The sequence below is a fragment of the Lynx rufus genome, unplaced genomic scaffold (assembly GCF_022079265.1).
Source record: "Lynx rufus isolate CCGP_SWC_20201006 ecotype Redwood Valley unplaced genomic scaffold, mLynRuf1.p SCAF_33, whole genome shotgun sequence".
NCBI lineage: Eukaryota > Metazoa > Chordata > Mammalia > Carnivora > Felidae > Lynx > Lynx rufus.
Window position 1 is genome coordinate 80973 of NW_025814849.1, and position 25938 is coordinate 106910.

Sequence of the window (25938 nt, forward strand, 5' to 3'; positions counted from 1 at the left end):
CACACACGTGGGATCGTCCCGTATCTGTCCTTGGGCGGCCGGCACCTTTCATCACGCAGCACAAATGTCCTCAAGTTGCGTCCCGGGCGTAGCGGGGGTCAGCGCTGCCCTTGTTTTGAAGGCTGAATCATCTTCCACTGCACCTTTGTCCTTCCTCTGTCGATGGACGCTCGGAGCGTTCCCACCCCTTGGCTCTCGATGCCGTGGACACGGGTGGGCGAGTGTCTCTCCAAGCCCCAGCTCTCAGCTCCTCGGGGGACAGGCCCACAGGCAGAGGTGCTGGGTCACAGGGCAATGCTGTCTTCGGTTCTCTCAGGAGCCCCCGCACTGTTTTCCACGGTGGCTGTACCATTTCACGTCCCCACCAACAGCGCACAGGGTTCCGATTTCTCCGCATCCTCGTCTACACTGGCTACTCTCTGCTTTTTTGGTAGCACGTCCCAATGGGCGGGAGGTGGGATCTCTGTGGTTTTGATGTGCATTCCCCTAGGGATCAGTGATGCCAAGCTTTTGGTCATTTGTACATTTTTTCCGGAGAAATCTCTATTAAGTCCTTGGCCCATTTTATTTGATTTTTGTCGCACCAGGAACTTGAGGCCGGATTGCAGGCCGACGCTCTCCATCTGGTCTTGGTTGCCCCTACCCCCTCAACCCAGTCTTTCTGTTTTGGAAGACAGCCCCGCACTCACAGTCCCTCCAACAGAAAAGTCTGAGAGCTATCCTGGACTCCTCCCCTCACACGCCTAGAACAGCCCGTCGGCACAACCCAGTGACTCCCCCTGCAGAAGAAATCTCGAATCTGTTTCTGTCTTCCAAAGGCATCCCAATGAACAGAGAACCAAATCTAAACCCCCCATCGTGTCCTACAAAGCCCCAGCCTGCCTCATCACTGCCCCCTCCGCCCCCCCCCCCGCCCCCGTGCCCCAGCCCCACGGGCCTGTTTGCTGTCCCACCACTAAGGAAGCAACTTCCCATCTCTGGGCCTTTGCACGTGCTGTGCCCTCTGCCTGGGAAGCCACTCCCGCACCCGACTCCTTCCTCCTCGGAAAGGCCCACCTGACCACCCGGGCAGTCTCCGATGTCAACTCCCCTACCTTGCTCCCTTGGGACGCCTTTCGTGAGTGTCTCTATTTGCTTACTCACGGGCCACCCCTCCCGCCACGATGTCAGACGTTGAGAGTGGGGCCCGGTCAGCTCCGTCCACAACCGCAGCCCCCACACCGCACAGCACCCCGCACACGGTGCACCCTGAAGGAACGAGCAACCTTCCTGGCCACCCGGGAGCCCGGCCCCCTCCCGTCGGTACCGCTCCCTCGGGCCGGGCTGCCCGGAGCCGATTCTCCACCCGCCTGTCCCACGTGCCCACGGGGACTGCAACCACCCGAATCCTTCGGGGTGTCTAAGCGAGCAGCTGGTGATGAATTGCAAAGCATCCCCCGCCCCCGGCTGGAAGAGGGGGCCCTCTGCCGCTCCTGACCACGTGGCAGAGACACCCGGAACTTTCCCAGCCTGCCCCGCGGCGGGTCAACCGACCACAAGTGTGGGAGCTCCCCGAAAAGTCAGAGAAGCTGCAGAAACGCAAAGCTGCTTGGTGTCACGTCCAAAACCATCGAGAGGGTTCAAGAAGCCCCTCCCGGCACTGACCCCCAGGGTTGAAGGACGCCTCGGGCCTCAGCTGGACTCTGTCCCAGACCCCGGCCTTCCTTCCTTTCCGACCAGCACACAAGTGGCCGTGACGGCCGACAGCCCCACCACACTTATCTCCGCTCCCCGGCCACAAGGGAGCGTGGAGGTCAGCAATGTCAGTCCTTGCGTCTTGCGGGAGAGGCTGCTGAGGGCCAGGCTGCCCCCCAAGGACAGCCTCCCGGCCCCCCGCCCCCGCCCCTCCGCTCCCACCTCCCGGGGCCGTGTGGACACGCCCTGCATCGCCCGCCTCTCCCATCACCATCTCCGGGCTCCCGCCGGGAGCACTTTGCTCCCTGCCTCTCCGTCCTCACGACAGCTCACATCCCCATCCCACCTCACAGCTAGGGAAACTGAGGCTCGAGGAGGATCTGAGGTCACTGCCCACATACGGCCAGGAATTGGGGCCACTTTCTGAATCCCCCCATACTTGCCCAGGGAGACAGAAAGGTGCTGTCCCAGATGAGGAAACGGAGGCAGGGGGCTCACGCCTAAGACCTTAGGCGGCATCAGAACCCCCAGCGGCTCCCGATGGCCCGGATGTCCTCTGGGAACCCTTGCAGCACCCGGGACCCCGGTGGCCTCTGAATTTATTCCAGAAAGAGCCTGGGAATTGATCACAACGACGCCAGCCTGATGCAGCCACTGCTCAGTTGCACACGCGCGGGGCAGGGCAAACCCGCACCCTATTTACCAACCTGTTTATCCCTCGAAGCAACACCTGCGTGGCCGGGCCTACTGCTAGCCCCATTTTACGGATGAGGAAACCGAGGCCCGGAGAAGCCAAGTCACTCGCCCGCGGCCACCAGCCGGAAAGCATCGTCCTGGCGAGGTGAGGCTGCTTATAGAACAGACGTCAACTAACTACCACGAGCGTCCAGAAACCTGGATTTCCGTATAAACCCGCCCATCTTTAAACGCTGGCGACCAATTTATTTAAATAATTGTTTTTTGACTGCCGTGTGGGCCCCATAAAACACCTCTCCAGCCGGGTCCGGGTCCGTGAGCGGCTGGGCTACAACCTGGGACAAAAGTAGACGGCCCATTCCCACCACCAGCTGTGTGACCTCAGGCAGGTCCGGCAACCTCTCTGAGCCCCTGTGCCTCCACTTGGCAAACACGCATAACCGCACCCCTGAGGGGTCGTGAGGATGTGACAAGCTGTTGTGCGGCTTTGGAGCCTGGCTCACAGGGGGCACCCCATCGACGCCGCTGCCGTTAACATCGGGCTCCCTGCAGCCACTTGAACGGGGGCCCCTCCGAAGACCTGTCCACCTGGAACCTTAACGTGACCCTATTTGGAAGAAAAGGTCTTTGCAGAGGCAATCACGGATCTTAAAATGAGATTACCCTGGGTCACGCGGGTGGGTCCTAAATCCAATGGCGAGCGTCCTCGTCACAGAAGAGAAGTTACAAAAAAGTGTGGAAAGGTAGGCAAAGGCTGGAGTGACGTGGCCACCAGCCAAGGGCCACCCGGAGCCACCAGGAGAACGAGGCAGGCTCCTCCCTGAGAGCCTCGGGAGGGAAGGCGGTCCAGCCAACACCTTGGTTTCAGGCTTCCGGCCTCCAGAGCTGTGAGAGAATGTATTTCTGTTGCTTTATTTTTTTTAATGTTTATTTACTTTTGAGAGAGAGACAGAGACAGAGCACGAGCAGGGGAGGGGCAGAGAGAGAGGAGGGAGGATGTGCCGGTCCCTGGGGACACAAACATTGTTTTGCAGGAAGCAACTACTGACCCGAGTCAGCAAGGACCCGAGGCAGCGAGGACCCACCGTCGGCCCTGGGAGTGGCGGCTTGCACGTCGTGCCTTCGTTTTGAGGCTGTGCCGGTGTTTTGTACGCTTTCGCTTCGTTTTTAATCGTCCCCTTCTTTTTAAATTCGCTTCTTTCTCTATCTTCTTTCCGATGCCAGCAGGGGCTTTCTGGGCAAGCGTGGGCCCTGCAGGGCACGGCCAGTCCAGCTGTCGCGAGGAACATGACCGTCGGGGGCCACGCGAGCTGACAAAATCACCCCCACCGCACGGGTGGAAAGTGGCTTTCAGGGGAAAATCGAGTTCCCAGAGAACCCGAGACCCAGGGGCTGCCTGTGAACTGGGCATCTGCAGGTCTGGGGCCTCGGGCACACACACACTGCAGTGGGGTAAATAAATGGTGTTCCCCCCGCCCCCGCATTCACGTCCGGCCGGAACCTCAGAACGTGACCTTCTTTGGAAATAGCGTCTTTGCAGGTGGAATCAAGTTGAGGGTCTGGAGATGAGGTCGTCCTGGATTGGGGGGGCCCTAAATCCAATGACAGGTGCCCTTGAAAGAAGAGGAAAGGACACAGAGACACGGAGGGGACGGCCGTGTAGGAACAAAGGCGCTAGAAAATAAATACACCCATACACAGGTGCACAGCATTATCAGCAGGCAAGGAACGCCCAAGCTGGTTTGGGGAGGCGAGGGGGGATGGGGGGTAAGGGGGGGGTCACCCACATTCTCTCCCCGTCCTGGATACACGCCGACCTCGCGCTCAGAGCTCCCACCGGAGAAGAACCTCACGTTCTCTGCCACTCCAGGGTTAGCTGCCCTTAGTCATCAGGGGCCCGAGACTTGCTGTTGTTGTTGATTTATTTTGACAGGAACAGAGAGAGCGCAAGCAGGGGAGGGGCAGAGAGAGAGAGGGAGAATCACCAGCGGGCTCCTCGCTGTCAGCACAGAGCCCGACGCGGGGCTCGAACTCACGAAAACGCGACGTCACGACCCGAGCCGAAACCCAGGGTCAGGCGCTTAACCCAGCGAGCCACCCGGGCGCCGCCAGGGGCCCCAGACTTCTGATTAAACCGAGCCCGAGCCCCAGTTTGCTGCATGACCCCCCTCCCCAACAGGCCCCTCAAACTCTGAGCCTCGGACTCTGCACGCCCACTGACGCACAAAAGCAAGGCAAGTCAACCTTGCAAGTCACAGATGCCAATCAAAACAGAGCTGTTGCAACCACAGCCACCGGAGAAGGCCTGGAGGGAGGGGGCGCTGGTGTGGCCGTGGGAGGGACCGCGAGGCACAGCTAAGGAAGCTGGCTCCCGTCGCCCCACGACCCCGCACGTCCCGGCAGAGGCCCCGAGAACCGGAGGCAGAGCCAGGATTTGAACCCTCACCTCCTGCCTGGCTCCAGAAGCGTGCTCCTGACCCCTGCCGTGCGTGCGGACGCCCAGCGCTACGCGTGACTATGTACGAGTGCACACGCTCTCCCGCGGATGCATGGTCACGCGCACATCCCCACACACGCACGTGGGCAAGTCCGTGGACACAGAAAGCGGACTGGTGGCTCCAGGGGCTGGGGGGAGAGAACGGGGAGTGACGGCCCAGGGGGAGCAGGCTTCCCTTTGGAGGGATGGAAATGTTCTAGAAGCCGACAGAGGTCACGGCCGCACAACTCCGTGAAGGTACTAAATGCCACCGAATGGATCACTTTAAAGCGACTAATCGGGGGCGTCTGGGTGGCTCAGTCGCTTGAACGTCCGATTCTTGATTGCTGCACACGATCCCAGGGTCATGGGATCCCAGGGTCATGATCCCAGGGTCGTGGGATTCGGCCCCGTGTCCGGCCCTGCACTAAGCACGTAGCCTGCTTGGAAGGCTCTCTCTCTCCCTCTGCACCTCTCTTCCTGTGCACATGCTCGCTCTCTCTCTCTCTCTCTCTCTCAAATTAAAAAAAAATTTTTTAATAAATGAAGTGACTAATTACACGTTATGTGAATTTCGCCTCCATAAATTATTAAGTAAAAAATTAACGAGGGCGTGACAGCTGGTGCAATCGCTCCGGAAATGAGCGCGGCACGTCCGGGCAAAACTGAGGCTGCACACACCTGGACCCTCAGCGACCTCGGTGTGTACACCCTGGGGGCGGGGGCCGCGAGCGTGCACGACCCAGCACCGCAGGGACTCACGGCCGCCACGAGTAGACCGACACCCCAGGATGGTCTCGTGGAATATTACACGGCCGCGAAAAAGGGAGTGTGGCTTCTTGCAACCACAAGGGCATATCCCGGGGCGCCCGGGGGGCTCAGCCTGTTAAGCGTCCGACTTCGGCCCAGGTCACACTCTCACGGCTCGTGAGTTCGAGCCCCGCGTCGGGCTCTGGGCTGACGGCTCGGAGCCTGGAGCCTGCTTCGGACTCTGTGTCTCCCTCCCTCTCACTGCTCCTCCCCCGCTCATGCTCTGTCTCTCTGTCTCGAGAATAAAGAAAAAATTTTTAAAAAAAAAAGAAAAAAAAAGGTCAGATCTCACAAACATAATGAGAAGAAAAGCCGACCAAAAAAAAGAAAAATACCTATGTGTGTCTCGGTGCGCCTGGGCGAGGCTGCTGTCACAAAACGCCACAGCCAGGTGGCTTACAGACAACAGACACTCGCTTCTCGGAGTAGGGAGCCTGGAAGTCTGAGGGCGTCACTGTGGTCGGGGAAGAGCCCCCCTGTGAAGCGGCAGGGAACTCCCTGGGGTCTCTTTTTTTTTTTTTTTTAACGTTTATTTATTTTTGGGACAGAGAGGGACAGAGCATGAACGGGGGAGGGGCAGAGAGAGAGGGAGACACAGAATCGGAAACAGGCTCCAGGCTCCGAGCCGTCAGCCCAGAGCCTGACGCGGGGCTCGAACTCCCGGACCGCGAGATCGTGACCTGAGCTGAAGTCGGACGCTTAACCGACTGAGCCACCCAGGCGCCCCTGGGGTCTCTTTTTTAAAGGCACCAATCCCATCCGTGGCACCTCATGGCTCTGCCCTCGTGATCAAATCACCTCCAGCACCATCACCCTGGGCATCAGGTTTTCAATGTACAAATTTGGAGGGGGAGGGGGGAGGGGGGCCGACGAACATGCCGACCACAGCATTGCGACCCTGGCGCCCCAAATCTACGCCCTTCTCACGTGGCATCCACCCACCAGTCTGAGCCCAAAGCCCCATCTAAGTATCTGAATCAGGGGGGTGCCCGGGTGGTTCGGTCGGTTGAGCGTCTGACTCTTGATTTCGACCCAGGTCACAATCTCACGGTTGTGGGATCGAGCCCCACGTCCGGCTCTGTGCTGAGTGAGGAGCCTACTTGGGTTTCTCTCTCTCTCTCTCTCTGCTTCCCCTGCTCTCTCTCTCTCAAAAAAATAATTAAAAATTTAAATTTTTTTTTTCAACGTTTTTATTTATTTTTGGGACAGAGAGAGACAGAGCATGAACGGGGGAGGGGCAGAGAGAGAGAGAGAGGGAGACACAGAATCTGAAGCAGGCTCCAGGCTCTGAGCCGTCAGCACAGAGCCCGACGCGGGGCTCGAACTCACGGACCGCGAGATCGTGACCTGGCTGAAGTCGGACGCTCAACCGACTGCGCCACCCAGGCGCCCCAAAAATTTAAAAACAATTACATGTCGAAATCAGGCATCACTGAGACTCCAGCTGTGCACCTGTGAAATCACAGCCGTCAAGGGCTTGTGACATCCCACCTGACACTCCCGTTCCGAAAGGGGGAAAGGGGGCAACAGGTCGAAGGGGAACCCAAAACCCAACGCGGCAAAGAACCCTGGGCCCCGAGCCTCAAGAAGAGGCCCCCTCGGCCGCCGTCCTGCCTCCCCGACCCACCGTGGCTGGGGTCGGGGTCCCCCCACGCTCTCTGGGCACGGCCCACTCGGCGGTTCTCCCGGGTCGAGACGCGCGCCCCTGGCTCCACCCGCCTGGGGTCCGGGGCTGCCCCGTCCGCACGGCTCTGCCAGGCGTCACCCCAACAGGGCGTGGGCGGCCGCCTCACCTGGCGGCCGCCCTCTGCCCGGGGTGCGCGCCCACAGCTCCTGGGGCAGAAGCCAGCCGGGCCTGCTGAAACCCAGGTGGCGCCCCGCCCCGAGGAGGGAGACCTGAGGACCTCCGGTCCTTCCTGGGGTCCTTCCCGTGTCCGAAGGATCGACGCACGTGCCCCTGCAGGGCCCTAAAACCTAAGGGTGCCAGCCGCCTTCCCCCACTGCCCCGTCCTTCCCTTTCGGGTCAGGCTGGCTACCTTCCCACGGGGCGAACGAAGTGGGGTTCACACCCACACGTATCTCCTTATCAAACGGCCACTGGCCACACCCGTGGCCTTCTCCTCCTTGGCTCTCTCGTTTCCAGTACGGGGAGGCCGAGACGTTTCCAAATGTTTACCTTCTACTTCCCTTTGAGGAACGGTCCCTGTGTCATTTCTCTGCGCTCGCTCTCCTGTAGGGGCTCACACAAGCCACGCCTTCCATGCTGCGCTTACAGACCCCCCCCCGCCCCGCCCCGGCCCTCCCAGGTACCCAGTTTCCTCACCCACCACCAGCTCCGCCTTCCACACGACACGAGGACGCAAACGCAATGCAGCTGCTTTAGACCAAGGATCGCCCTTCCTCCAGCTTCGAACCAGGCCCCGGGGGGGGGGGGGGAGAGCTGGGCAAAAAGACGGGGGCTCCCTCCCCTCTTCTCCTTCTGAGCCCTCACCAGCACTGACCGGAACCGTCCGTTCGTGGCAGTGGGGGCTCCCTCCGGCGTGCACCCCAAACTCTCCCAGACTCTGCTCGCTACCCAGTTCCAAAGCCGCTTCCCCGGTTGTAGGCGTGTTTATACACCAGCAACCCACTCCGGGTACCGTTTCTGCCTTAGTCCATCCGGGCTGCGAGGACACAACGCCCCAGCTTACGAACGACGGACACGCGTCTCTCACCGTCTGGAGGCTGCCGGTCCGAGATCCGGGTGCCGGCGTGGGCAGGCGAGAGCCCTTTCTGCTGTGTCCTCGCGTGGCCGAAGTGGCAAGTGAGCTCTCTGGGGACTCTTGACGAGGGCACTAACACTTTCCTAAAGGCCCCACCCTCACCTCCGGTCACCTCCCAGAGGCCCCCGCTCCCACCAGCATTCTGGGCGCGAGGTTTGCGACACAGGAGTTTGGGGAAAACAGACATCCAGGCCACGGCAGTATGACTGATTTCGGGCAGAGTTCGGAATCAGAGGCAACCGAGCGTCGTGCTTAGGGGAGCAGAATAAAAAGCACGGCAGGCCGGCAACGAGCCCAGTTTCGTCCGCCGGGGGCTTCTGGAGGGCGTCCGAGGTCCCGCTTTTCCGTCTGGGGGTGATCACACACGTGTTCGTTTTCGGTGTCTGCTTAACCGCGTGTGTCTCCGGCACTTTCCTTGAAGCGCACGCTATTTCACAGCAGAAAGAAATCAAAGTCTCCGGGGCTGACACGAGGAAGCAGGAGGCTTTGAGGGGTGGAATCCACGAAGCCTGGGAACGCGCAGTCGAAGGAAGTCCCGGGGACCGGAGAGGCTCTCGAAGCTGCCAAGGGATTCCGGCTGCGGTCGGCTCTCTGCCGAGTAACGCCCATGACCTCCACCGCCGGCCAACAGGCCAGATGGGGCCGGGCTGATGGGGCACGAGATTCCCGCAGGACTCAGCGGGCTGGGGGAGGGGGGGCTCCAGAACAGAGGGGAGCCCCCATCCCCCACCCCAGCGTCCCGCTCTCCAGCCCAGAACAGGAGGAGGCGACCATCCGGCCGTCCCGCGGGCAGTCACCCGTCCGTCCGCAGTTCTGGGGTTAATCCGGAGGCGGGGAGGGGAGGGGGGGTGGTCGAGACGCCCATCCCAGCTCGGCCAGAAGCGCCCTACTCCCATCTGATTCACACAAGGCCGCTTTTGTGTTGCTACACGACAAAATCTGTCGGAAGAGAATGCGCGCTCATGAGGAAACGATCAGACAAATCCAAACCGAGGGGCAAGCTGCCAAAAGTGCTGGTCTGGTCCCCTCGAGGACAAACTGTAAGCCTTCAGGGGAGCTGGGGACAGGGCTCAGGCCCGTCCCCCCGCACGGTCCTGGCAGTTTCTCCAAGCAAAACCTCGGCCGGGAACAGGGCGCACGGACCGCGGTGTGGTTGTTTCACGAGGCCGAACGGCCCCTTTGTGGGGCCCGCTGGGACGTCCACGCTCCGGAACCTTCCCAGTCCTCCAGACAGACCGGCGAGAGCGACCCAGGTGAGCCGGGGAGGTTTAGAAAAGAGAGCGACGACCGAGTGAGAACAGCAAGACGCAGGAAAACGGCACGGCCCCACTCAGGGGAAATCAAGGCAGTCTGATCCCCTAGGCACGTGTCTATAAGGTTTAGAGGGAGGCAAGAGCAAACACTCATGTAACACTTGCCAGGCTGTTATCCTAAGTGCTCCTCCAGTGTTGAAGAGCCCCGGAGAGAAGATACTTTAGACTCCACTTCACAGAGGAGGAAGCAGGGCACAGAGCGGTTGAGTCGCTTGCCCAAAGGCACACCGCTGGGGGAAGGGCAGGATCTGAACCCGGACCGTCTGGCTCCAGAGTCCACGCTCTTGGGCCCACCTAAGCTCCTGGACGCCAAAACCCTGGCCAAGGGCTGGGGATTTGAGAACCGACCTTGACTGGCCTTGGCGGCCCGGGTGCCACCTCCCAGCCCCCACACCGCACTCGGCCTCTCACCCAGATGGAAGGTGACCGTGTGGGCACGCAGGGCACTCCGTCAGAGATGCTCCCGGAGGTCCCCCCGGGCCTGGCCGCCCAGGCAGGCCCCTCCCACGCACACCCCCACACTGTCCTGGCTCAAGAAGCGTGTGCCCCAGGGCTCGGGGCAAGGGCCAGGAGGTTGCCAGTCACTCCTCTGGACGTTGCCGCTGACAGATGCGCCCGGCCACGCTGCGGAATATCCCTGCTGGCTACACGGCTTTCACACCCACCACCCCTCTGACGGACGCGGGCAGACGGCGACACAGGCCACAGGGTCCCGGGCTCATCCTGCGCTCGCCACCCTCCATCTGGCGCACGCCCGGGGAGACGCCCACCTGTGGGGCAGGCCGTCTGAACTTCGGCACATTCCAGCTCTGACGTCTCTCCCAGTTTATACGGCCTCGCTCCTGCAACCGTCGGGCCTCCCCCTGGCCCTGCTCCCCCGGCCCAGCTGGCCTCCACCCAGCACCCCCCTCCTCTGCTCACCGGGGGCCATCGGCCCCGCCGGCAGCCCTCGCTGCCAATTTGCTCCGTGGCTCTACGTAAATCCGTGCTCCCTCTGGATTTGGTTTTCCCCGAAGGAGAAATAAAAAACGTGCAATTGAGTAAAACCCAAGTTCCAGATCTAACGATCCGGGAGATTATGAAACCTTCCCCGATACAAACAATTAGCTGATAAGCTACCGCCTCCTCAAGAGGTCTTAGGTGGAGCCAAACGAAATAATCTCTAACACTGTAACAGCCAATGTCACTGAGGCAACGAGATGAAGTGGGGGCAGGGGGGGCTATTCTGGGGCAAAGGGCCCTTCAACCATTTTTTGCTGCCTGTCTCCTTTTCCTCCTTCTGCTAACGCGTCCCCATCTTCCAGGTCCCCTACTCCCTACCCGGCCTCCTTTTCATTTAGGGCACCACCTGCCCACCCCGCTCCCTGCGGTTTGGGGAAAAAGGAAACTCCTTCCCCAGCTCCAGGGATGCGCACGTGATCCAAGCCACCGGGAAAAGTCTCTGGTTACCCTTAAAGGTCCCTCCACAAGGTTCCCTTGGGAGACCTCTGCAAAGCAGCCGCTCTCCCCCACTCCAGCCCCCCCCCCATAGTGCAGGAGACCAATCCCGAGCCCCCGACAAAGCTGCTGGTGAGTGAGAGGGATGCACACAGCAAAGACATCCACCTTGAACTCTGGGGCTGCATGCAGCCTACCAGGTGCCCCGTTGTGGGACCCGCAGGAAGAAGGGTAGGGCCAGCAAAGCTTCCCTCCCTGCCCTCTCCCTGCACCCTCAGGTGGCTCACTGGGTGCAGGCACGTGACTCTGCACGACAGTGACAGTGCCCGTGAGCCACGCCTCCGGTCCCTTCAAAGTAAAATCAGCAGCAGAACGGGCCTGGCGCTTCCCCTCCCGCCTCACACAGTTTCTGCGGGTGAGGACCAGAGACGACACGCAAATGGTTCCACTTTAACGCTCAACTTCTGCTTAAATGCAGCAGGAAGGGAGCCCCCCGCCCCCCCCCCCGCCATGCGAGCCGCCCGCTGGGGCCACGATGCCGGGACAGGTGCCGTGTGGTTACCCGCCGCTCACAGACAGCCCTGATGACCTCTTTGTAAATCTGTGTCCCTCCTGGCCACTCCGTCGTCGTGTTGGGACGGAGAAGGGGTCAACCAGAAGACATCGGCCAAGGGAGACACCCAGTCACTGGAATGAGAGAGAAGTCCCAGGGCCCCCGCCTGAATCCACGAACGCATCTCAGAGACCAGGCTCCCGGTGGCTCCTCCGGGCTCCTCTGTGCCAGGCACTGTGCTAATAAGGGCTTTTCCACAGCACTGTCTGTGGCACAGCCCTCAGAGGCGGGCCTGGGGAAAGTGAGGGACCGCAAGGTTAAGTCGCTCGCCACGGTCGCACAGAAAGGAGTGGAGGAGAAGGTACCGGAATCTAAGGAGTCAGGCTCCAAAGCCCAGGCTTTTGAGGACCCCCAGTAGGATCCCTTCCCTGACTCAGCCCAAAGTCCCGTGCCAGCCAGGTCCCCGCCCTGGACCAGGGTCCCCAGCCGTGGGATACGGTCAAGAACAAGACAGACGAGGTCCCCGCCTCACGGAACCTCAGGCAAATGAACACTGTAACTTGGGAGAATGGCAGAGGCCCGGAAGGGAATGACACGGGTGGCTCGAACGCAGACGGGGGACGCGGTGGGAGTGGGGCTCACGGGGAGGGCTGGTGGTCAGGGGGTATCTTCTTCGAGAGGTCGCGTTCGAGCTGAAACACAAAAGCACATGCAAAGGCCCAGGGGCAGGAAAGAACACAGTGCCCTGCAGGAAAAGCAAAGAAGGGCAAGAAGTCTGAGAGTCGGAGCAGGCAGGGGCCCCGAAGAAGCGCCACCGTGGGGACAGACAGGCTTCCTACCACCCCCGAGAAGTTTTGTTTTTAATCAGGGCAGTGAAATGATCCAACTTGCATTTTCCGAAGGGCATTCTGGCCGCAGCAGAAAGAGCGGCCCGCAGGGTGGACAGACAGGCAGGGGCGGGCGGCGCGGTGAGGAGGCAGGGGCAGCTCGGGCTACAGCAGGGGCCGTGCAGGGGGGAAGGGCAGCCGACCCCACGTCCCCGCACGGGAGCACCACCCGCCACTGGTCGCAAACCGCCCTGTGAACCACCCTTGTCTTCCAAACCCCCATTCAGTAAATACTTGAGAACCTGTGATTACGTGCTAGGCATCATTCCAGGTGCTGGGGACACAGCAAAAAACAAAACCAAGGTCCCTGCCCTCACGGGCCCCACGGTTTCCTGGGGAGACACAGACAATAAACAGCACGCAGGACGCACAGGTGCGTGGTGCGGCATCTCACGGGGTGACAGGGCTCCAGAAGTGATCGCAGGGGAAGGAGGGACCGGAGCACAGGGGATGGGGAAGGGGCTGGCAAATTCAAACAAGGGAGGTGGGGGGGAGGGGGATGAGCCAGGCCCCCTGCAGGGGGGGGGGGGGTTGGAACAGAGAACGGTGGTCCGGCTGCTGATTTCAGAGGCTCCGTGTGGCCGCTGCATGGAGCAAACCCGGCCGGGGAGCAAAGGCAGAGACAGGGAGACGCGACGGAGCCTTGGACCGCGGCGGTGGCCACAGGCACGGCGAGAAGCGGTGGGATCCCGGACGTATCGTGAAGATGAAACTATAACCGTCCCGCTGGTTCAATGTAGGAAGTAAGAGAGAGAAGGGGGAAGCCAGGCTGGGGCTCAGGCTCTCGGCCTGGACGGCCGTGGGAGAGAAAAACCACCAACAGAGACGGGGGTACGGCCGGAGGCCTGAGGCCGGGGGGTGGGGGCACCCCCCCCCCCCGGGGTAGTGCAAGCAGCCTCTGGCCACCCGAACTGAGATCCGCGGTTGGCCCCTGGCTGCCGGAGGCTGGAATTCGGGAGAAAGGTCTGGGCGTGGGGTATCAGCAGTCAGGACAAAGACGCCCCTCACTGCTTGAGACTGGCCGAGGCCCCAACACATAAGACAAAGGAGCAGCTGGCCAGGAGGTAAGGGAACAGACATTTCAAGTGTCTTAAGAGTCCTTCTGGGAGCTTCCAGAAAAGGTGGAAGGAACTTCGCCCAAAATGCCAGGAAGCAAACAAGGGTCGGGCCACTCCTGTTCCTTCCCCCTCCCCAGCAGGGACAGGAAGACATGGGGCGGGGGAGGGGAAGGGGCAAGAGACTGACAGCCAGGCCTCGGACCACCAGGGTCCCGGACCTCTGGGTTCAGGGAGGTTCTGGGCAGGCCGAGCGGCTTCACGTCAGGACCAGAAGCATCTGGGACGCCCCATGATCGCCAGCTGCCGAGCCCTGTAAAGCTCCAAGGCCAAGAACGGACTGTTTTGTTCCTCTTTGCGATTCTGCCCCTGCCAGCCATTCCCAGGGCCGGTGGAGGCCAAGGTCACGTTTGACAAGGGAAAACGAGGTACGGGAAAGAACTTCTTTTGTTTCTCGGGTGTTTTTTTTTTTTTTTTTTTTTTTGGCCCTAACCGTACGACTGAATTCTCTGCACCATAAACATGTTTACGGGGCCAAAGCGACTAGATCTCTGTGGCAAAGGGCAGGGGGACCAACTCCTCCGCGACTGGGAACCCCAAGCCTGTCCGCGGCAGCCTCGTGCCGGAAACCAGCCCTGGGGGTGGCCAAAGAGCCCGGGGCCTCTGTGCCGCTGACCCAGGACAGCAGGTCGACCCACAGACTTTGATGGAGCAGACGCGCTCGTGCGGGGTCTCCGGGGCGACCAGGACGTGCCCCAGGGAGACGTGACGGAGCACGCCTTCGACACCCACTCGGGACTGGCCTCTGCCTCGTTTGCTGTGCCCGACGAAGGCCGGCACAAGGCGGTTCCAGGTAACTGCACGTAACCACGTTCTGGCTAATCACACTGACTCACTGGGTGCAGGTATTGGCAGGTGTTAGTCATTCCAGGAAGGGACGGGGAACATTTCACGGAACCGGAAGAGCGAGGCCCGCGGAACACGCCCCTGGTGCCAGGCCGAGGGGAGGCCGGACTGCGGCGGGACGCGCGGCCACACGCGTATGCGTGCACCCAGCACGCGCGGACACGCGTTAACATGCGTGCGCGAGTGTGCCCGCACGCGTCGCGATACGGACGACGCGACCGCGACGATGTGCACACGTGCGGATGCGTGAGGGCCGCGCGTGCCACGCCTCCCCATGCGCGCACACGTCAACACACGCGCGCACATCTATGCCAACACGGCGACACCGCGATCCCTGTTGACCCACGTGCTCCGGGACGGGCTGCACATGCCAACGCGTGTTCGCGCATCACCAGTCACGCGTGTGCCATCAGCGCACGCACGCACACGCCAGCATTTGCGCGTGCGCGCGCACGCGCGCGCGCACACACACACACACACACACACACACACACACACACACACACTCGTGAAGCCAGAGCGGAAAACAAAAATAAACCAGACTCCGCGAGACTCAAAATAGCCCCCGGTTTCCAGCTGTCACCATGGAGTAAGAAGGTCTCTCGTGCGCAGGGAGAGAAACCGAGTTCCGCTGTGGGAAAGAGGAAGCAAAACAGGGCAGACCCCGCGAGCACCTGCGATCCCAGCCACCCCGGGCGCCCGCCATCGGCCACCACAGATCAATTCCACCGCTTTGCCGCACGCGGCCAGGTGCACCGGGGGGCCTGCAGGAAACAGCCCAGGAGCGGTCAGCCTGTGACACCACGATGCCCTCCAAGACTGACCTGCGGCCTCCCGGAGCTCCGGAGGGGGCGCTGGCCGGCGGGCGGGGCTGGCCCAGCAGACCCCGGGGCAGAGGCACGAGCCCACCCTGAGGGTTGCTGGAACGACGGGCACCAGACGGGCCGCCCTCCCCAGCCGGCCTGGGCATCTGTGATTCTAGAACACAGCCCGCTCCATCAGACCGGCCTGCAAAGATAGCCACGAGGCGCCCTGTACCGACAGTTCGGGGGAGGTGCTGATAAGGAGGAAGGCCGGAGGGGACCCCGCTGCCCACCGGCCGCGCAGGCAAAGGCGAGGTCGACCCAAGCGGGGAATCCGGGAGGGGCCTGCCCTACCGCGAAATATTGACAGCAGTCAATACAGACAGCAGGGAGGCCGGGCCTCCGGGCCGGAGGCCCTCTGGACTGAAATCCTGGTTCTGCCATTTCAGCCGTGTGACCTGCGGCAAGGGACTTCACGCCTCTGTGCTTCTCTTTCCCTCAGGAACCAGAGGCAACAGTCGCTGTTCGGACGCGAAACGAAATGATTTAATACGTGCACACTTCAAATGGCGTGTGCCAAATACACTCACTGCCTGTCATCACCCCCCCACCTTTTAACTGATGGGCAGAGGACATTTGCCAAAGGGCACAAGGCCACCCAGGGGCAGGGCACGGCGTTCCTGAGGCTCTCCGGGTGGCTCTCGCTGAGGGCAGAAGGAGCAAACTAGAGTCTGGGTCCAAGTCCCGGGCGAGGGGAGAGGGCGAGGAAACACCCCAACCTCACGGCCCTGACCACCTCTCCGTCACCCACCGTACCACGAACCCACCGCCGCTCTGGCCCTCGGGGACACTGCCGTGGGAGCGACAACGCGGCCCCTGCCCCAGCAGACGTCCACGCTCATGAGGGCAAAAGAGGACACACAAATAAACACACAGCATAACGGAGGCTACCTTCGGGGACGTGCGGGGCGAGCTACACAGATATCTCAGAGTGAGCCTTCTGGACAGAGAGGAGCGCAAGCCAGAGACTCTGTGGTGGCACCAGGCTTGGCAGGCTCGAGGACATCCAGGAGATGTGCAAGGCAGGTGAGCTGAGGGGCCAAGAGCGGGTGAGGTGAGAGAGGGAAGGAGGGCCAGACTGCAGGGGCCTCTGGGCCACCGAGAGGACCTCGGTCTTCACTCAGAGTAACACAGGGAACCTTGCAGGGTTGTCAGCGAGGGGACGTATGGTCTGCTGACTGTTTCGTCAGGATCCCTCTGGCTGTCTACGGAGACCAGAGAGGAGACTACTGCACCAGTCCAAGCAGCGGATGGAGAAGGCTTTCGTGGTGATGTTGAGGAGTTGAAACACAGCTAGGTTTTGAAGATAAAGCCAATAGCATCTGCTGATAGACCATATCAGGCATGACCCAAGATTCTCAGCTCTGCACTCGGGGAAATGGAGGCGTCATTTACCGAGATGGAAATACACACGGGGGAAGCCTTCAGCCTCAGCTGGAAAAATTCGTGCACAAAGCACCTGAGACCGATCCCAACCAGAAAACCAAACTAAAGACAGCAGAGGGGACTCAGCTCCCCTCTGGGATGTGAAGAAGGCTAAGGGGCCCAGCAACACACACGGTGGCCCAGCAGACGAGCCCTTCCCACCGCTGGGCCTTCGCCGTTGGACCAGAGACACCCGGAAATGTACCCTTAGGGACCTTGACCGTGCATTCCTCACCCATTCAAACTTGGGACGACCGCGCATGCCAGGGTCAGTTCTAGGCAGTGGATACAAGTGTCCCCATTCTCCTGGAGTTTTCTTCCAGGACATTTTCACGCGCGTGCATGCACACGCACACACACACACACACACACACACACACGCACCAGGCAAGGTCAGCTGGGGCAAATTGCTCTCCGAAGCTTCTGTTTCCCTAACTGTTGGTGATGAGAACGAGAAGTGTCACAGAATTCCCCAGGACCAAACAAGAGGACATTTACAAAGATGGCCTGAATACTGCCCGGCACTCGGTAATTCACGATCACGCCGTCCGGCCGAACGCCTCTTGTCCACTCCTGCCTGCCGCGGGGACGAAGGGACGAGTCTCGCTTCCTTCCCTGGACCTCTCCCAGCAACCTCAATCCACAGGGCTCCTCTGCCATTTGTGTCTCTAATTCATTGGGCCATTCTCTGGGGAAAGTTGTGGGTTCGTTACTGATGTTTAATTAAACACATAATACACGAATATTCTCTTTGTTTAAAAAAAAGAAAAAGTTGGGGCGCCTGGGCGGCTCAGTCGGCTGAGTGTCCGACTTCGGCTCAGGTCATGATCTCACGGTTCGTGAGTTCGAGCCCCGCATCGGATGGGAGGGAGGGCTCCCACTCGATGTCCTATGCCTCTCTAGAAGTGGATACCCCAACTCGGGGCTGGGGTGCCGGCCCACCACGGCCACAAGCCGTGTAAACCCCGGCAAGTTGCCGATCTTTGCTGTGCCTCCGTTTCCTTATCTGTGGGAACAAAAGCACGGTCTCAGTCTGTTTCTCAAGGCAGTGGTCAGATTCAAGTAAGAAACCAGGCACATCCAGGGTATTTCCACACAAATGTAATCACCTTTGCGCTTTGTGGTCGTGCCAGGAGGCAAACTACATCTGACCCCTGACTCAGAGGTGAAGTAACGCACAAGGTCCCCAGCCAGCAAATGGCAGAGCCCAGGTCTACAACCCCCCAGGCTCCGGAAACCGTCACAGGTTTCAAAATGCATCGCATCCCTAACTCAACCCTATCGGCAGCCTGAGACACGTAAATCAAACCCATCAGATTAACAACAACATAACACGACACTCAACTGGTGTGGATGTGGGGGGAGCGGTCACTGTCATGCCGTTGGTGGCCATATGAATGCTAGAGCTTTTCAGAAAGCCAATTCGGCGGTAACTGTCAAAACTCTAGCTGAACAGACTTCGCGGTCTAGAGGCTTCTATCCTGAAAATCCACCCGGCGGAGGCGTTGGTGCCTGGACGCCGAGAGGCACGTGCCAGGACGTTCACTGCTCGGTTACTCCGCGACAGAGAAAATCAGCCGTCAATAGAGAAACAGGGAAATAAGCCACTGGAAGGAAAGCCATGCAGCAGTGAAACCAACAACAAAGACCAGATAGATCTACCTGTTCTGATAGGGAAACTTTTTCCAAGAGGTACGCAGGAAGTGAAAAGCAAACTGCGGAATATTTACACATAGCTTGGCTCACTATACGTAACAAGTACGTACCAACGTGTACAAATACGTGCTCATGATGCGTGCACTGATGAAAGTCTAGAAAGACACAGGCCAATGACGGTGGTATTATCTGAGGAAGGGAATAAAGTGGAGGGAACTTTTTTCCTCCACTTGAATGGGTTTTTTTTTTTGTTTTTGTTTTTTTTTTGCAAGCAAGGGCTCATGCCTTTGACATGTGGACTTCTTCAGTGAACCAAAAAGCATAAAAACATGGAAATCAAAAGCACAAGGCCCGCCATTCAAGCTGTCCAGGGGCCTGTGCAGCCAAAGAAAACACCGGCGGGCAGGAAGTTCCTCCCTCTCCTGGGGTCCCACCCGCCAGGTCCCCTGAACACAGACAGTCTTCTTCCACGGGAGGCACTTGGCCAGGGCTCAGCCGGGGCTGCCCAAGAAGTGGCTCTCACGGGCTAGGCGTTGCCTTCCTGCCCTCACGCCACTCAGTCCCAAACCAATCGCCTTTGGGAGAGTCACATAGGATGCTGGGTGGCTCTCGCTCAACTTTGAGCCCGGAAATTCTAGCTGCAGGACAAGGGAGGACAATGTCACTCTCCGCTTCGGAAGCCTAGCGTTCGAGTCGGGAATTAGGAGGCACACGCGTGTGAGCTGATACACGTGGAACCGACATCCCAAACCTGACCAACGTCCACGGACGGAAATCACCCCGAAGTTCGGTCCGAGAAGGACGGGGCCGGTGAGGTTCTTCATCAGCTCTAAACCCCACCCGCCCTCACACTCCCCCCTCCACCACCGGGGTGACAGCGTCTCCAGGATGCACACCGTACAGGAACCGTAACATCGGCGGGCGTCTACGGAAGGCTCGCGCTGAGATAAAGCTCTCACGGCTACTCTGGAAAGCGTAGCCCCTTGGCCACTGCGGGAGAGAACAAAGCAATTTTAATGCTTCGAGGGGAGCTTCCCCTGCCATCCCCAGAGGCCAAAAAACACGAAGAGGAACTCGGCGTTCAGTGCCGCCGCCAGCCAGGATCGCCTTGGAATCAGGCTACGGGGCTTAATGGGAAAAGATCTGAAAACTAAAGAAAACAAAAACAAAAAACACAGTGTGGCCAGTATTACTCAGACAACTACTTCCCCAGAGACCGTGGTAAAAGCCAAACGTTGCAGCATGTTTGAAGATGGCCAGGTCCCAAGAAGGGACAGGCAGGTGTCCCTTCATCCACAGATTCATTCATTCCCAGGCATCCTGTGCTGGGCATGGGGCACACACACACGAAATGTGGACAAGTCTCATTCATTTTTTTTTTTTTTTTTTGAGAGAGACAGAGGCAGAACGCGAGTGGGTGAGGGGCAGAGAGAGAGGGAGACACAGAATCCGAAACGGGCTCCAGGCTCTGAGCTGTCAGCACAGAGCCCGACTCGGGGCTTGAACTCGTGGACCACGAGGCCATGACCTGAGCCCAAGTGGGACACTTAACCCACTGAGCCACCCAGCTGCCCTAAGGACAAGTCTCATTCTTAAGAATCCCACTTAAAGTAGCTGGCTAAGGGGGAAAAGAGAAATCAACGAGCCAGGGACATTATCCACATCTGTATCCCCGCTCAGTGTCTGGGCAAAGCAAGCCTCAGTCTCCCCTCCCCACACTGCAGGTGCTGTCTCTGGCTTCAAAGCCCTGAAACACTTTTAGCTCAGCTGCCATCCTCTCGGCAGTGTCCCTGGCCTTCCTTAACTCCAGCTCATTCAAACAGGCTGTCCAGACACCCAGGGCAGAGTCTAGTCCCAGGCCAGCTCATTTGTCTCCACGGTTGAAAGGGCAATCGTACCTAAGGTTATGAACAGAGGAAAACCCTCTGCGTCTGCAGCCTTGGGCTAGTGGCTGCCTCTGTGTCAATCTGGGGAGAAAGCGGCTTATCGCTTCCAATCTGCATCGGGAAGGCAATGCTGGCTGGCGGAGGACAGAGCATTCGGCCGGAGAGGGCCTTTCCGTGTGGATTCTCGACAGCAGAGAATGCTCTACTGAGCACGGTAATGGGAGACCGGGGCGCCCATGTGAGTGTCACAGAAGCACATGAATGGAGGGTTCCTGTCCTCTTGGGCGCACAGGAAACAGGCAAAGTGCGGCCCTAATTTTAGTAGACGCGGCCTCAGGCTGCTGTAGTAAAGAGGCAGGAGGGTAGCACCATAATGTGGCCAGACTCCAGGCCCGTCCTGCGCCCCCGACCCCCTTAGGGTGAGGTCAGGCTCCGGGTGGTCTCTCATTCTGGCCTTCCGGACCCTGGCCCGCGCCTCCAGGAAAGTCCCTGGAAGCCTCCTTTGCCCCCCACCTCGGCCTGGGTCGCGGAGGGTACTGGGGAGGCGGCCAGCTGCCCCTGGCGATGTGCTCTGGGCTCCGCCGTGCTCGGGGGCCCGGAACCAGGGCGCCGATCCCGGCCGCAGCTCGCCGGGCCTCCGGCTGCGCGCCCTCCAGCCCCCGACCCGGCGCGGGCCCCGGCCGGCGCCCCTCACCCACCTTGAGCACCTGCTGCTTGATGAGCGTGGGCACCATCACGATCATGACGGCGCCCAGCACGGCGCACAGCAGCCCGAGGAAGCCCAGCATCGCGGCCGCCCGGCGCGCTCTGGCGCGGCTGCCCATGTCTGCGCGCCCTGGCGCCCGCCCGGAGCCCGCGCTGCTCCGCGCCTGGGTGGGGACGGGGACCGAGGCGACAGAGGCGCCGACTCCGGGGACGCGGCCCGCAGCGGCACGGCGGGGCCCGGAGCGCGGCGCGCGGAGGAGCGGCCCGGCAGGTGGCCCGCGCGGTCTTATGAGCCATCGCCGGCGCCGCTGGACCGCCCCCCGGGCCGCCCGGGGCACCGGGATTCGGGCGCGCGCCCACTGGCGGGGGCGGAGGGGCGGGGCCCCGCGCGGCCAGGGGGCGGGGCCGGGGCGGGGCGCGGATCGGACGGTCCGGAGGACACGCCCCGCCGTGGGGTGGGGGGAGTCTCGCGCCCCACGCCCTCGCTTCCGTTTCCGCGGGTGGCGGCGGGGGAGTTCCGCCGTCCGCGTGCGGGGCCGTCGGCGCTGCCCGGCTCGCCCGCTCGCTTCCCTTCCCCTCTCCGCCCCGCACCTCCCTTTGCCGGCTCCTCCTCCCCCCTTGACCTGCTCCTTCTCCTCTTCTGTCTCCCCCACCTCCCCCTGCTGCTCCTTCCCCCATCCTGCGCCCCTGCCCGTCCTCCTCTCCCACTTCCTCTGTCACGGCCCACGTCTTTGGTCACATTGGGTAGGAGTTTCCCAACGCACCAGAAACACCAGAACCCACCGCCACCCCCCACCTCTGTCCCCGATTCCCCCCCCCCCCCGCCACCCAGTCCCATCCCCCAAGTCCCCACCACGCACACCTTCTATTTTAGCCTCGCTCTTCTCTTCCCGGAGCCAGCCTCGCAGACTCCCGCCTCAGTGCCCGGCACACCGCCCCACCCCCCCTCGCTTGGCATTTCTGTTCCCCCGGATGTCTGCCGGGCTCCTTCCTTCACGACTGCTGCCACCTTATCAGAAAGGCCTTCCCCCGCCACCTTGTGCGAAATAAAATAGCGCCTGCTCTCCCGGGCCGCGCTCCCCCTTATCGCGGAGCACCACCTGGCCTGTAACACGTTCGTTCGTTTGTTCTTTGCGTTCTGAGCCCCCCCACACACACACACCCCCCACCCCCCTGCGCCCCAACTGGGATGCTGTGAGGTCCCCGTCCTGCCCCGTCCGGAGCAGCTAGAACACTGCCTGGCAGGTTATGGTTGCTCTCGGCAAGCACTTTAGAATGAACGGAGGCTGGGTGCTGTGCTAAGTGCCTGACACACGGGGCTCCGTTTCCCAGATACGGAAAGGCGCCCGGAGAGGTGAAGTCAACCGATCCACGTTTGTGCTTTCTAACGAAGACGGAGACGGATGACGAGCGAGTGAACGATGGATAATCGCAGGTAACGAGTTGGAGGAAATGAAACAGGTGGCCATGGGCTCCCCGGCAGTCCTCCGCAGCCCCCCACCCCCCACCCCCACCCCGCCTGGCCTGCCTCCGGGTGCCTGCGACCCCCAACCCCCACCTCACGCTGGGTTCCGGAGCCCTGACGCAGGCCGAGCCCCCTCATTCCCCGACTGGGCTGCTGAGAGGGGCAAGGGCCGGGCAGGGGTTACACGGGATGGGAGGCAGTGTCCTCAGCACCCGGCTAAGGCAAGCCAGCCCCTGATGGCTCAGAAAGGGGCCTTCTGAAACCCCCACTTGACCCTGGAAGGAAGCAGCCTTATCCCGGGCCCATCCTTAAGCAGCGTGGCCTGGCCTGAGCCCGTATTTATCGGGCACCCACTGCAGACCGGCCAGAGAAGCCTTGCCTGGAGACCTGCCCTTGTCCAGGGTGCGTGCAGGAGGGGTGCCAGGGCAAGGCTGTGTTGTCCCATGGGAACAGGTCCAGGGAAACCCGTGCTCCGGGGTTCCCCGCGGCAGAGTCCTGGGGGCAAGTGGCTTGGCCCTCTCTGGGCCTCAGTTTGCTCATTTGTCACATGGGATAAGAGCCTCTCTCCAAGGGGCTGTTGTGAGGATTCAGTGATTTGGAAAACTGGTGGCACTTCATGCCCAGCTCCCAGGAGGCGTGAACACAGCTGTAAGGCCCTGTGCCGTCCCTCGTCTGCCCCACCTGGCCTCCCGTCCGCGTTTCTGTCCCCATCTCCCAGCCTCTCCCCACGCGCACGCTACTCCCGGCCTCCTGGGCTTGCTTTCTGTTCCTTGAACGGCCCCAGCTTTCTTCTGCCACAGGGCCTTTGCACCTGCTGTACCTCAGGCCTACAACACTCTTCCCTCAGATCCTTCTGGGGCTCACTCCTCCTCCAGGCTTCAGCTCAAAGTCCACTCCTCAGAGGGGCCTTTACTGTTAAATATCCAAAATGGGAACACCAACCCACCGGTCGCTCTCCCAAGTCACCCCATTTTATCTGAAATTGTTGTCTCCGTTTCTCTATTTACTTTGTCTCCCCCAGCTCTAGAGCAGAAGCCCTTCTGTTCTTGCTGACGGATGCACCCCCAGCACTGGGACAGTGTCCCGCATGTACTTCATAGGCACTAAAGACAAAGTAATCAACTCGCTCGCTACAGCATTAAGTAATTAATCAAGTCTCTCATGGAGGAATGAAGTACTTCGTCGAATTCCCAAAGGTCTTCAACAGCCATCAGCTTTGGGGACTGTCTTATTCCTATTGAGTTTGTGGTTCTTGGCAACTGACCAGTTAACTAAAAACCTGGGGTCTGCCCTGGCCGGATGCCCCCCACCCACTTCCTTGACACCCCTCCTCCCTCAAAGAGGCTCATTCGCCTTGACCATCTCACCCGATCTAACTTGCATTTATTACGAACTCCTCAAGGTCCAAATGTGCGTGATGCTTACCCAAGACAGGCCCAAGGACGTGGCGGGAGTGACCTTGCGTCACGGCTGGCTGTCACCTGACCAGAGGCAGAGGAGATGAAAGACTATCTGAGACCCGTGACCCGCGATCTCACCCGAGGGGAGTCACTTCCGGTGGGGGGGGTGGCCGGGGGCAGGTTTGTGGGGGTGACCTAAGGCGACCTGAGAAGCAGGAGAAAAACTTCATCGCACTGGAGAGAAAGACCTTGCCAGGATGAAGAAAGGCAGCAAAAACACAGAAGAGAAAGAAAGATGAAAAGGAGTAAAATGTTTTCACCGTGGATGCCGGAGGGATCCCGTGAAAACCAAGTCAGATGACGTTCACGCTCCGCTCCACAGTCTCCCGTGACCAAAAGACGGAGAGTGAGTGATGGCAAAGAGGCGGGGACACTGGTGGCCTCAGACACTACCGGGGGAGGGGGGTGTAACATGGCGCGGCCCCCGAGGAAGCCATCGCTCAAAAGGCTGGACACAGACTCACCTTAAGACCCGGCTGTTCCAGTCTGGGGCACACACAAGAGAAATGAGGTCCGCGTCCACACGAACGCTCGTGCCCCAGTGGCCCTTACAGCGCTGCCCGCGACAGCCCCGAGGTGGAGGTGGCCCCCGCGTCCCTCAGCTGACGAACAGGTAAATGAAAGGGGCGGTCCCACCCCACGGAACGTTATTTGGCATGAAAAGGAAAACGGTGCTGCTACGAGCCGCGGTGCGGGTGAACTTTGAAAACACGATGCCAAGTGAAAGAAGTGTGTTAACAAAAGACCACATAGCGTTGGGTTCCGTTCGCAGGAAATGTCCAGAAGGGGCAACTCCACCAGACAGAAAGCAGATTCGTGGTGGTCTGGGATCGGGGGGAGGGGGGAAGGGGGGGAGGAGGTGTGGGGGGGGATGATGATATCTTTGGGATGATGACAATGTCCTAAGATTGACTGTGGTGGTGTTTGCACGACCCCGTGCAATAGACTAAAATCTGGTGAGTTGTGCCCATCAAATGAGTGCATCGTATGCTATATGAGCTACCTGTCAATAAAGCTGTCATTAAAAAAAAAATCAAACATTTCCCGCGGCCCCCACCTCAGTCAGATTAAAAGCCAAAGTCCTGGGGCGCCTGGGTGGCGCAGTGGGTCAAGCAGCCGACTTCGGCTCAGGTCATGATCTCGCGGTTCGTGAGTTCAAGCCCCGCGTCCAGCTCTGTGCCGACAGCGCAGAGCCTGGAGCCTGCTTCCGATTCTGGGTCTCCCTCTCTCTCTCTGCCCCTCCCCTGCTCATGCTCTGTCTCTCTCTGTCTCAAAAATAAATAAACATTAAGAAAAATAAAAATAAAAGCCGAAGTTCACATGACAGCCCACAAGGTCACCATCATCTCCCTGACCTCGTGTTCCTCAAACCTGCCACCTTGCTTCTGCCTCAGGGCCTTTGCACTTACCGGTCCCTTTCCTGGATTGCTCTTCTCTCAAACCCCCACAGAGCTCACCCTCTCTCCCTTCGAGTTCTTGCTCAAATGTCATCGCCGCAAGAACTTCCTTCCCATCCACTCTTTTTAAATTACAAACCACACCCCACAATGCTATCTCCCTTCCCTGCTTTACTTCTGCACTTATCATCTCCAACACACTACATAATGCAGACTTCATAAGGGCAGGAATCTGTCTGTTCTGCCCATGACCATGTCTCCAACTCCTACAACAGCGCCTGGCCCACAGTCGCTCCTTAATCAATATGTATCGGGGCGCCTCGGTGGCTCAGTCGGTTAAGTGTCCGACTCCGGCTCAGGTCATGCTCTCGCGGTTCGTGGGTTCGAGCCCCGCGTCGGGCTCTGCGCGGACAGCTCGGAGCCTGGAGCCTGCTTCGGATTCTGCGTCTCCCTCTCTCTCCGCCCCTCCCCTGCTCACGCTCTGTCTCTCGGTCTCTCAATAATAAATAAAC

At 60.1% G+C, this 25938-nt stretch overlaps 1 protein-coding gene and 1 long non-coding RNA gene across 12 annotated transcripts in view; one reads left to right on the plus strand and one right to left on the minus strand.

The window, feature by feature from the left end:
- SCARB1 (scavenger receptor class B member 1) overlaps positions 1–25938 on the minus strand; it is a 101669-nt gene that overhangs the window by 44001 nt on the left and 31730 nt on the right. The window contains exon 1 of one of the 11 annotated variants that reach the window (XM_047093180.1): positions 21098–21302. The exons of 7 other annotated variants lie outside the window; for them this stretch is intronic. In XM_047093180.1, the coding sequence (XP_046949136.1) occupies positions 21098–21223 (126 nt within the window). In that variant the 5' untranslated portion in view covers positions 21224–21302. Of the gene's footprint in view, positions 1–18623; positions 19343–21097; positions 21385–25438; positions 25802–25938 lie in introns of those variants that run through there. 3 more of the 11 variants (XM_047093189.1, XM_047093182.1, XM_047093181.1) reach the window with 3 other exon arrangements.
- On the plus strand, positions 21602–25062 carry LOC124522016 (uncharacterized). Its single transcript, XR_006964643.1, has 2 exons — positions 21602–22539; positions 23591–25062. It is a non-coding gene; the product is annotated as an uncharacterized LOC124522016 (long non-coding RNA).